The 12,895-nt window shown below is 45.0% G+C and overlaps 1 protein-coding gene across 1 annotated transcript; it reads left to right on the top strand.

The window, feature by feature from the left end:
* Window positions 1-560: 560 nt before the first annotated feature.
* bhlha15 (basic helix-loop-helix family, member a15) lies at window positions 561-1,804 on the top strand. Its single transcript, XM_052021234.1, has 2 exons — window positions 561-578; window positions 1,020-1,804. Exon 2 carries the CDS (start codon window positions 1,112-1,114, stop codon window positions 1,802-1,804), a length of 693 nt encoding a protein of 230 aa, XP_051877194.1. The 5' UTR covers window positions 561-578; window positions 1,020-1,111.
* The last annotated feature ends 11,091 nt before the right edge of the window (window positions 1,805-12,895 follow it).

The following is a 12,895-nucleotide window of genomic DNA, read 5'->3' on the forward strand; positions in this document are numbered from 1 at the left end:
CATTTAGTATAGATTGGTATCAAGATCGGTACAACATCGTGGGCCGAACGGCCTGTCCTGTGCTGCTCTGTTCTATGTTTAAAAATGACAGGGTCATAGACCTGAACCGTTTATTTCATGTGCCTTATATTAGTTCCAGTATTTGCCGTTTATTTTCCCTTCAGAAGGAGTTGCTGATGGGGTTGGAGGTCGGGGAGGCTCGGATGAAGCTCAGAACATTTCAGTTGTAAAACTTTGATCTTCAACCGGAGTCGTGGATCCTTCTCTGCAGACACGACTCAACCAACGCTGGCCTTGGGTGATGGGTGAGTTCATTGCCAAGGCACCGGGCGCAGACGCGAGCTGGTCATTAAACTGCCCAGGCAGCCGGACAGCAGATGAGGGGGAGAGAGAGCCGAACTCGACCCACAGCGCAGGAGGAACTCGGATCCTGTTTGCGGAGCCGTGAATCCGCCCCTCGACTCTCCCATTGGAAGAGGTTGAAGGGATACGTGTACAAAACGGAACCTGCGGGAGGCACCCCTGATGTCAGTCCATTCACACACACCGGATACCTTCCATCTCCATCCTTACCCCGGGTAAGAAAAAAACAATTCTTCTGCTAAAAGTGTTTAAAACTCTGATGCTGGTAATTATTAAGCTGCTTCTACACTTGCCTTATGGCATATTTTGGACCTTTTAAACTCTGTTTAAAACTGTCGCTGTTTTAAATGAAAAGTTACGGGGTTAGTGGAATTGTTCTTCAACTAGTTCAGGCACACTTAATGCAGAGAGGAGCATGCATCTGGAGTAAATACCTTAATGTTAGCGAATGTGGGAGTTAATAAAGGGATACGAGTTAAAATATGACTTTAATAATCAGCGTGTTGGAGATGGTGAGACTGCAACCTGAATCTTCCGCAGGTTATTCCTGTATTTTATCCATATATTTAAAGGTGCTGAACTGGCGGCGATGAATGCACCGTCCGGGAGACTTTGCATGGGTGCAACACTGTGCAGTTTTTATTTTTTTTTTGCAGCCGGTCCCCACGCTTCGGGTAAGATTGAGGAGCGGCGCACGGGCGATGCATCACCGGCGGAGCAGCGGCGCACGGGAGCGAGCACCGAGGGGATGAAGTCGCGGCCGCCCACCTCCCCGGGCTGCTCGCCCACCTCCCCGGGCACGGAGGACGGAGACCGGGACCGCGACGGTCCGGTGGCGGAGCCGCACCTGACGCCCGACTCCACCTGCGGCTGCCGCAGGCGGAGCCGGGGGGCGCGTCCCCGCGGCGGGGGTGGGGCCGGGGCCGGGGGCGCGCGCCGCCGACGCCCCGCCCCCCCTCCCCGCCGGCACGCGCCCAGCGCCCGCGAGCGCAACCGGCGCCGCATCGAGAGCAACGAGCGCGAGCGCCAGCGCATGCACAACCTGAACCGCGCCTTCCAGGCGCTGCGCGAGGCCGTGCCGCACGTGGAGGCGGACCGCAAGCTCTCCAAGATCGAGACCCTCACCCTGGCCAAGAACTACATCGAGTCGCTCACCTCCACCATCCTGGGCATGAGCAAGGAGCAGCCGCCGCCGCCGCCGCCGCCGCCGCCGCCGCGCCTTCCCGCCCGCCTGGCGCAGCCCCCACCCGCTCCGCCGCGCCCTCCCGCCCGCCAGGGGGAGCCCCGACCCGCCCTATCGCGCCCTCCCGCCCGCCAGGGGGAGCCCCGACCCGCTCCGGCGCCGCCTTCCCGCCAAGGACGAGTGCACCGCGGCGTCAAGGATGAGGAGGAGGAGGAGGAGGAGGACGACCCGTCCCGACGCCTCACCTTGCTCCATTGAATCCCCCCCCCCCCATAACTTTCTTGCCAGATCCCCTTTCGGCAAGGGGGGGGGGGGGTCAAGGCATGGCCGAGGATGACGATTCTTCCCCCCACCCCCCGGCCCTGCCTCAGCAGAGGGCCCGGGATCCAGGGGGCAGAGACCGGGGGGGGGGGGTGGGGGGCGGCCGGCTGGGCCTCGCTGCGGAATCTCTCGCCGCGTTGACGCGGGACCTGGACGTGTCCTTGCGGCCGTGGACGTGGTGAGCTCAGTGGCCGCCGCCTCCCTGCATCTGCCATGGAGTCCCTGCTGCCGAACAGCTGGACGGGTCTTTGTGTGAAGCTGCAGAGGAGACCTCCTGCCTTCCTGCTCTGCAGCAGGTGCCTTGGTGACATTACTTGTACAGAGGAGATTGCATGCTTGTGGCTTGGACCCTTCAAAGACCCAGGACTAGAACTGAGCACCTTTGCGTCAGCCTGTGGAGAGGGACATGAAGGGTTTTGTTTATCCAGAATTGAAGCCACAGAGGTACCTGTGCCGACACACACGTGGAAAAACGGGCCACCGAAGTACATGTCTTTTTTCAAAAGGTGTTTTCATATGTATTTTTACCAGAGTTTCGTGTGAATATTTGGGGATATGGTTCGAGTTTGCCAACTTAAATGTGATGCAGTGCCATTTGAGTGTCTCAGATGTTTGGTAAATAGCTTCTCTTGCTTTTGAAGATGGTTAGGGATTTAAAACAACAAATCCCCATAATATATCCCTATAATATATACCCCCTTTCACCCTTGTATGTTTATGGGTTGCCTTGGATCAGGAAGGACATTGGGAGCCTCCACTGGTCAATGAGTCAGACACACACACACACACACACACACACTCTCTATGCTGGAGGAACTCAGCAGGTCAGGCAGCACCTCCATTGATGCTGCCTGACCTGCCGAGTTCCTCCAGCATTTTCTGTGTGCGTTGCTCCAGATTCCAGCATCTACAGAATCTCTTGTGAGGCCAAAAGAAGCTGCCCTTTCTGGTGAAGTCATTCTTGAGGAAGTATCCTGCCTCAATGTTTGGAGGTGGTCTTGTCCTTGGGCTGCTTATTGTATAAGAAGTGCAGGAGGTGAGACCCTAAATCTATTGCCCTGAAACCAAATCAGGGCCTTTGAGATGACTGTGTAAAAAGAAAAGTAATGATTATGAATGTTTTAAGGTCACCTGCTCTTAATTCAGTGGCCTGGAGCATAATATTTCTCAGTTTGGCATGTGAGAGGTTGCCACATGAAGGGGCTGTTCCTGCATTTCTGGTAGCTCTCTTTGGCACAGGGGGCAGATAAGATCTGCTTCAGCCAGTTAGGAAGAAAAGCAGTACATGCTCCCTTACTACAGTGTTACAAATCTCTGTGTGGTGCTGGAGAGGGACCACTTGGTTATTGCCAGTAAGCTTGAGATCATCCTGCAGGACTGGGTGTGGCAGTATCTTTGGATGCAGAATAGGCATTTCACTTAATTTTTGTAAATGTATTAATTGCAAGAGATTATGCAATAATTATTGATGAAAATTTGAAGTGGAAATTTTGTCAGCATCAGGAAGGATGTGGCAGCTTTAGAGAGGGTGCAGAGGAGATTTACCAGGATGTTGCCTGGATTGGAGAGCATGTCTTATGAGGATAGGTTGAGCTAGCTAGGGCTTTTCTTTTTGGAGCGAAGGAGGATGAGAGGTGTACAAGATGATAAGAGGCGCAGATCGAGTGGACAGTCAGAGACTTTTTCCTAGGGCGAAAATGGCTAACACGAGGGGGCATCATTTTAAGGTGATTGGAGGAAGGTATAGGAGGGGATGTCAGAGGTAAGGTTTTTACACAGAGGTGGTGGAGGCAGATACATCGGGGACATTTAAGAGACTCTTAGGTAGCCCTCCATTTTTCTATCATTCATGTGACTGTGGGAGGGAAGGGTTAGCTAGATCTTAGAGCAGGATAAAATGTTGGCACAACATTGTGGGCTGAAGGGCCTGTACTGTGCTGTAATGTTCTATATTAGAATTGTTCTGGCACTCTGCAGAGCTAAATGCCTGATCAGACCTTAGGGTAGAATTAATTGATGGTTCTGAATGTTTGGGTCTTGTCCTATTCTATAAATCCTCTCGGTGCCTCAGTTCTCTGCTAATCAGCAATAGATTACCGATCAGCATTAATGACAGTTGTTAATCCTTTAACTGCTTGGTGTAGTCTGGGCGTTAACACCTATTACAGAGGTATGAAACTGGCAGTTTATACTAGTTTAGATCACTTAAAGTTCCATTGTTTAAGATGATGTCAGGGTCTCCTCCCTCTTGATTGGCCAGTAATTGCAAGTTGCCATGCCACTTGTAATTTGCTTTTGTTAGGAATTGGTTGGTCTAAAACAAGCTATAGGATAATCGCAGTTCCCAGGTACTGTGCAATACAGTTGCTGATCTATCCTTTAACTAGGGATTAGTGAGCAAGTCATTTTGAAGTTAGTTGCACTGCATTTGTTAGACTATTACAACAAACAGAAACCAAAAGGAAAATTGCCACCTTGTTTGACGTAGTATTGGAAAATGACTATGATTCTTTGCTCTGTTTCTGATACCCCAAAGACCGTTGTAATAAATGAATCCTGTACATTTCCATAAAATGCAGCAAGATCAGATTCTCTTAAGTATAGAGTGGTACGCCACCTTAGTTTGTTATATGTGTGCAACGGGTAAAGTGACATTTTTTTAAAAAAAGTGACCTGTTTTAAGGTACAGATACAATATATTTTTAATTAACTCTTTATAAACCAGTCTTTCCCCCCTAAAGAAAAATTATTTAATGGATTTTTGTATCTTGAAACTGAATACATTTTGTTTGCTATTGAAGTAACATTCTTATTTTGGAATGCAATGTAATAATTGTGTCAAACCTGACAGTTTTTAAAGGCTGGATAGTAACATGCTGAAAACCAGCAGCAGGAGCAAGGCAGCTTATTTTCACAAATGTGGGTTTAGCTTTGGGATTTGGTCCTTTGCTTACACTCTATCCAACCTGGAACATTGACCAGTTTGAGACCACCCCCACAGTAATTGGAGAGAAGGAAGTGAATTTTATTTAAAAGCAAAAGAGTTGTTTCTGAATATTATTTTGAGACAGGATGTCACAGATTTCCACACTGTGTCTATAAATTCACTGTGAAGATGGAAATGCTGTGGATTTGCTCCTTCCAGATGAACATTTTTCCACTTGCTGTAACTGGTGTCAGGAGCTCACTGCTCTGCGGAATTTTATCTGCCATTTTCCTGTAAGTGATACCTCACCACAACATTACCAGAGATTGTGGTTCTCATTAGGGTTAAGGGAAAGCTCCCAGTACTCTTTATCTTCCTGCCACAAATTTACTCCCAGCCTCCCATCAGGCTGTACACAGTGTGGTGTTACCTAGTCAAGGTTTTTCTTTGGTCTGGACCTAATTTCTCTATTCATTTGACATGATCCAAAACCCACTGCCCATTTCCTGCTCTGTACCAGTCCATCTCACTCACCAAAGTTCCATCTTCTGAGCATGGAATTTAAGATGCTTATCCTCGCCGTCAAACGCATCTGTGACATTTACTTCATCCAAATAATTCCAATGCTTAAGGCATCAGAATGTGAGGACTGATTCCATTGAGTTAAGTGGATCATTTAATCAAAATATTTAAATGATGAAGAAGTCTGGCAGTGTAGATGGGGAGAAATCTTCCCTTGAACCTTAACATTGAGCCAGAACCTTAACTTTGAACATAGAATCACTTCTTCACACAAAAGAGGTGGAAATCTGGAACTATCTGCTCTTAAAAATTAAGGAAAGCATTAATAGATACAGTATGTGGAAAGGTTGAGTGGATTAAAGAGCCAGCATGGATTTACAGAGGCATTTGATGAAGTCCCACACAGAAGGCTGGTTAGGAAAACTGAGGTAACAGGAGCAACATGGAAAGGAGATTAGCTTAAAGGCAGAATGGAGTGGGTACTGGTATAAGACAGTGACCAGTTTAGGTAAGGTGAATAGAGGGAATCCTTTCCCAATAGCAGATGGTTCAAGGATGAGAGGACACAATTAAAATTGTGGGCAGAAAATACAAAGGGGGTGTGAGGAAAAACACATTGAATGTCTGTAAGAGTGGTGGAAATAGAATCCATGCCTTTGATAGGCACTTGAGAGAGAATAATTTGCACAGCTATGGGGAAAGAGCGGGGCCAATGGGATTATTCTACATGGGGCCAGCACAGGCTTGTTGGGCTGAATGGTCTGATTCTGCACAATTATTCTACATGGACTAAAGCAGGGAATCAATGGGAGCTTTTAATGAAAGGTATTTTTTTGGGTATAAATGGATATGGAGCAAAGATTGGTAAAGGAAGTTGAGCAGATTCAATTGTGTAAATGAATGTTGGCCAATATAAGACGTTTGAGTAAAGGACTTCAGTTATTTAGGTGGGGTGATGTATACAGTGTTATCTTAAAAAAAAATGGATGTACAGTAGTTGTTTTCAGCGATGTACATAGAGTGTAGCAAAGATTCACTGGACTAGTTCCAGAAATGGCGGGTTTGTTTCATGAAAACACTTAGCAGATCAGACTTATGATCTCTAGAGTTTAGACAAATGATGTGATCTAACTGAAAGTTACAAAATTCTTTTGGGGTCCGACACACTAGGTGCAGGGAGTATGTTCCCCAGTCTGAGGAGTCTAGAACCAGAGGTCAGTCTCAGAAGAACGGGTAGGCCATTTAGGACTGATACGAGAGGAAACTTCTTCACACAGAATGGTGAATCTTTGAAATTCTGTACCCTGGAGGCTCAGTCACTTCATTTGTTCAAAACAGAGTGATAGATTTCTTGATAGTAAGTGAATCAAGGGGTATGGGGATAGAGACGAATGATAGAGGAGGCACGAGGGACCAAATGGCTGACCCCTGCTCTTATTTCTTGCAATCCTATGAATGGAGGAACAGTTTAAGGGGCTGAATAGCCTTCTATTAGTACTTGCCTAATTTGTGATGTCTTCTATATTTAAAGTATGCTATGAATGTGTGCTGTTGTTCAAGTACGGTCTGTTAGCAGATCATTCACGTTGGTGATCAGACCTCCCAGGGGAATAGTTGTACCAGATGATGGGAGTAGAGGGAAAAGTGTTAAAATGGTGGCAAAGAAAGTAAAGAACTGGCATTTCTTTAGTGACTTTCATGACCATGGGATGTTGGATAATGCTTTATAGTCAGAGGTATTGTTGAAATGCAGTTCACATTGTTGGATCAGCTAAATTATTATTTTACTTAGCAGCATTATTGAGGAGTACTTGAGAGTTGGCAAGAGTTGAGAATGGCAGCTGATGTCATCTGATGAATTCTGTCTCTCATGGGGATGCATGAGGATTGACAGATTTAAGGAGCACTTCCTTTGCACATCTGATGTTTTAGTTTGATTTGATGAGAAGGTCCTCATTCCAACACCGATTTCCAGTAAGGGAAGGGTTTAGTTGAGGGGAGAGCAGGAACCATGAAGGATGCACAGTCATCTCTTGGGAAGGAGAATAGCTGTCTTTGTTGTTCAAATTAATTTTAAAAAGAAGCTGATGCAAGGGGAGGATTTTCCACCTAGTGTTGCATGCCAAGTTGGAAATATCCAGTTACTGCTTTCATTGACATAGAAGTGCTGAACTAACGCAACTCTTAGAACAGCATGCAAAATATCACTTTAAAGTGTCTATAATAATCAGCTCTGACTGTATGCCCTTGTGCTTAAAAATAGTGAGCACAACAACAAGCGAGGGAAAATTATGTAAGTTGATAGAGACTCCTGGGTGTCAAGTGGCACTGGTGCTAGAGGTTGCATATTTAATCAGTGTTTCTTGGGGGGAAAAAAAAACAACTGTATGTTAGGGTTAATGTGGTGACCATCGGTTAAGGTTGTAGAAACGCGCCCAGTCTGACCTTACCGAAAGGCAGGTTAAAAAAAAATTGTGGCAAAGAATGTGCATTTTTCTAGCACTCTTCGCAATGCAAGAATATCCTTCACAACCAACGAAGTACTTTTGAAGTGTTGTGGTGTAGGAGATGTGGCAACCATTTTGGTAAGTTGCCACACACAGCAGTGTGATCATGGTCAGCTAATCTGTTTTAGTGGTGGTGATTCAGCGATAAGTATTGGGTAGATGAACTTACAGAAATAGCGCTGTAGAATTTTTTCTGTCTACCCTGAGCGCACGGGCCTTTGCTTACTGCCTGACCTGCAGGCTGGAACTGTTGACAGTGCGCCAGTCTCAGTGATCGGAGTGCGTCAATCTGATTTCATTATCAAAATCCCTGGAGTGAGACGTGAATCTAACCTGTTATCTTCGAAGGAAGAGGCAAGAGATGAGCCCACTTACCTACAGCTGACACCTCGTGTCTCTAGGCCAGAGGGAGGAAAACTCCAGGGTGTGGGATGCTGGTGGGAAGACGAGCACAGCCGATGGTGGGAATGGTGCTGATAATCTTCTGAGGTAAGGGCTTGAGCTCGTGGCTTGGGAGATTTGTCCCACAACTTTTATCTTCCTGTTGGTAAGGTCAGTCTAGTCCTGCAACCACTGTGGTCAGGTGCTGCAGCAGTGCTCACCATATCAATCCCAACATGTGCCAGTTATTTGTCTTAGAGAAGCAGTGTTTGACCAGACAGGTTCCAACTTTAGCGCAAAGAGTAAATTGAAGATAGATTGAGCTCTGTGGAAATAGACAACCCTCATACCTACACTGTGCTGCCCGGAGCACTCACTAGTACTCTTTTTTACAGCAGTACATTAGAGTGCAGTGATTTGCTACCTCAAAGTGTAACATTACTATTCAAAACCTGCTTCAAAAGGTCGGGGCCCATGGGAACCAGGGAGAGTTGGTAAACTGGATCCAAAATTGGCTTGGCAATAGGAGACAGACAGTGGTGGGAGAGGGTTGTTTTGGTGATTGGATGCCTGTGACAAGTGTTCTGTAAAGATTGATGCTGGGATCCTTACTGTTTGGGATGTATGTGAATAACTTGGATGTGGGAGACAGGATTGATAAGTTTGTGACTGAGTTGTTGATAGTGTGGAAGATAGTCTTGGGCTACAGAGAGATATCGATGTGTTAGTGAAATGGGCTGAAAAATGGCAGATGGAGTTTAATCCAGACAAATGTGAAGTGATGCATTTTGGGACTAATCATGAGGCTAGGATATACAGCATGAATGGTACGGTCTTGGAGTATTGAGGAACGGGGGGACCTTGGAGTATGTCCATAGATCCTTGAAGGTGGCAACACGGGTAGATAATGTGGTTAGGAAGGCGTATGGGATACTGGCCTTCATTAGTCATGGCATTAAATACGGAAGTAGCAAGGTTACGCTCTGACTTTACAAAACCTTGGTCAGACCTCAGCTGGAGCACTGTGTGCAGTTCTGGTAACCATGCTATAGGAAGGATGTGATAGTGCTGGAGAGGGTGCAGAGGAGATTCACCAGGATGTTGCCTGGATGGAGCAGTTCAGCTATGAACTCTCCGTTCTCCCTTGAAATAGAGATTAAGAAGGGACATGATTGAGGTATGTAAAATTGAGGGGCATAGATAGGGTAGACCGTAGAAAATCTTTCCCCATATCAGAGGTAAATAAAACAAGATTTAGGATAAGGAGGAAGGCATTTAGAAGGGACCTGAGAGGGACCACCTTCACCCAGAGAGTGGCGAGTACCTGGAATGTGCTGCCTGAGAGAGTGGTTGAAGCTGAGTTGCTGACAGCATTTAAGAAGTGTCTAGATGACCACTTGAATTGTACAGGCATAGAAGGCTATGGACCAAGTGCTGGGTTTGGGATTAATATGAAAGTGGTGCCCAGTGGTCGGCATAGACAAGTTGGTCTGAAATGTCTGTTTCCATGCTGTACATTCTATGACTGAAAACTCTTTGAATTTAATGAATAGATACCCAGTTATTTCAAACTGCTGGTAGTTCATTCAAATTCTTGTTCTAATTCAAATCAAATAGTTACAAATGCCTGTTGTTTTGCATAAGTGATAATAATTTTGAGATAAACTACCAAAGTCAGGATGTAAAGGTGATGGAATTTTTGTAACAGAATTTTGCATATTAACTATTTAATAGCTTGTCAGAAATAATCTGACTGGTACTGAGGGCTGGGGTGGAGAGTTGGTTGTTACTGTGTTCTTATGCCTTTCCTAAGGTCAGACATGGAAACGACAGGTTAAGAAGCAGTTGCACTGCAAATTGTGCACAAGTGGTGCAGCTCTCAATCAAAACTGCAGTTCACTGCGGTAGAATTTTTTGCATTTTTCTGCTGGGTCCATAATAGCCAACAGAGTTTGCAGCATAGCTCCAGTTTACTGAAGCCCAGCACTGTCTGACCAACCCTTGATTCATTTCTCCTAGATGAGCCCAGTAACACCCACTGTGTTCTTTTCAATCAGGCTGGCATGGTGGTGCATCACTTCCAGATTCCCAGGTTCAGCCCTGATCTCAGGCGCTATCGGTGTTGATTTCTTCTGGGTGCTCCAGTTTCCTCCCACATTCCAAGGATGTGCTGGTACTGGCTATTGTAACTTACCCCCTAGTGTAGGTCAGTGGCAAAAAGAATCAAAGGGGAGTTGGTGGGCAGGTGAGAAGGGAACTAAGTGGGGAATGGGATTGATGGGGTTGCTCCTCATCAGCCAGCAGTGAGTGGCAGCTCCTGTGAAAAGACACAGGTGAGATATTTTGTGATGTGTGATGTGCAATGTGGCCACCAGGACCAATGTTTCTATTGCTTCAGGATGACTTGAGGCTGTAAAAGCCATTGTATAATTAAACCTGCAACCATAACTTGTATTTATAAACAGCCTTAATAAAGTTTTAAAAAATTCTTTAATATGGGAGTATTATCAAACAAAACCTGATACTAAGTCACATTAGCAGATATTAGAACAGGTGTCGATATTCATGGTGTGAAAGGTAGGTTTAGAGCAGGAAAGATGCAGATTAGTAGGGATGAAATAGGAGCTTTAGTTGGAGGCATGGCTGACATTAGTGGAGTGACGGAAATCAGGGATGTGTTAGAATTGGGGGAGCCACAGCTCTTGGAGGGTGGTAAGCTGGAGAAGGATATGCAGATTTGGAGAGTAGGAGTGTGGAAAGATCCAAAAACAAGGGCAACAAATGTAAAAGTTTAACAGAGCTGGCTGGCTTTTAGCTGGTCAAGCCAACTGCTGTAAGATTAATTGGAGCAAACAAAAACTGCAGATGCCAGAAATCAGAAACAAGAACAACAGTGGAAGAGCTCAGCAGGCAAGGCAGCATCTGTCTTGTCTTCTGAGACAAACAGTTATGTTTTGGGTCAAAGATCCTTCATTAGCACTGAAAAGTGACAAAGCAAGTGTGTTCACCAACATTCCCTCTGTTCTCCCCACCCCACAACTTAATACACTTGTTTTCTCACTTTTGAGTTCTGATGAAGGGTCCTCATCTAATTGTTCTATCAGCTGAATGCTTCAGGCATTTTGTGCTTTTGCTTTAAGATTAAACCCCAGGATCAGCAGTACCATTTGCATCCTTGTTCATGTTGCTACAAGTAAGCCAGCAAAGGGCCCAGTTTTCCATTTGCTGCTGTGACTTTTTTCTCCAGTTTTAGTTCCAAGAAAATCCCATTTGCTGCAGCTTCTATATATTGCATTTGCTTTTGAATAAAGTGTACGTTAGAAAACTGACATAAGAACAGAAATCAGTCAGGAAGCAGCTGTGGTGAGAGAAACGAGTTGGTGTTTTGTGCCAGTGAGCTTTCATCAAAGCTGTTTTTTCTCCACAAATTCTCATTTATTTTTTTAGCATATGTTGAAAGTTCCTATCCAAATTATTATATTTGGGAGGGTAAATTAGTTTTGTGCAAGAGATCTTGTGGCTCCATTAAACAGAGGTTTCCCCATCTTCAGAGAAATAATGTTTGTAAATACAGTAGGGTTAGGTTGCATTTTTAAGATTTCTATAGCTTGATAGGATGACACCTAGCACAATAAACTTTCTTTTACACCATATTATAAACCAAAGCTGAGATTTATAAGTACTTTGCATCTTCAGCAGTCAATTGTGATGTAAAATAACACTTCTCAGACAAGTTTTTTTCCTGTGTTCTTAAAGCTGATTTCTTGAATGTTTAAAAATAAAAGGATTTATCTGTCCGACTGAGTGATTATTTCTGAAACTCAGTTTTTGAGATCCTTACTTCTATGTAGAAAATACCCCATCATTTGAAGGTGCACTTTAAAATTGAAGGGTTATTCAATCTCTCTGCTTTATAGAAAGACCTTCAGACCTATTTCACCCTCCCACATCCTACTGTTTTCTTTTCCCTTCAAGTATTTATTCCTTGGTTTTTTTTGGAAGTTTAACATTGAATGCAATTCCACAGCACTCCACATCATAATTAGTTGCTGCAATACAAGCTCACTGCTTGTTTCTTTTGTCAACCTATGCCTGTGTGTTTTGTGAAACTTACGTTTGTTTTTACGATACCTGCTTATTTGTAGCCTCAATGATCAACAGCAAGAGAAGAGAAATTTGATAATTCATGTTTTGCCAAAACTTGATAAGATATCTTTAGTCACATGTACATCATAACACACAGTGAAATGCATCTTTTGCGTAGTGTTCTGGGGGCAGCCTGCAAGTGTCGCCACGCTTCCGGCACCAATGTAGCATGCCCTCAACTTCCTAACCTGTACGTCTTTGGAATGTGGGAGGAAACCAGAGCACCCGGAGGAAACCCACACAGACACAGCGAGAACATACAAACTCCTTACAGTGGCTGGAATTGAACCCGGGTCACTGGCATCATAATGGCATTTTGCTGAACTTAGCCCTATTGTATTGGTATGTAGTGCAGTGAGACAACTGTGACTAATGGTACTGGAATAGAAAGCAAACTGTTTAATTAAACTCTTAATATCCACTTGTGTTGCAGTGTCATGTCAATATAGTGTATCATGCACCAGCTGAATGCAGGTTTGCCACATGTTCCTCATCTTGGTAAGGGCCAAGTCTTGGTCTTTCCATTAGCAGAAATTAAGGGAGAAG

The sequence above is a fragment of the Pristis pectinata genome, chromosome 8 (genome assembly GCF_009764475.1).
Source record: "Pristis pectinata isolate sPriPec2 chromosome 8, sPriPec2.1.pri, whole genome shotgun sequence".
In the NCBI taxonomy this organism is placed as follows: domain Eukaryota; kingdom Metazoa; phylum Chordata; class Chondrichthyes; order Rhinopristiformes; family Pristidae; genus Pristis; species Pristis pectinata.

Bases quoted from the DNA above. Each gene is read 5' to 3' on its own strand.
- bhlha15 (XM_052021234.1), top strand. From the start codon at position 1,112: ATGAAGTCGCGGCCGCCCACCTCCCCGGGCTGCTCGCCCACCTCCCCG.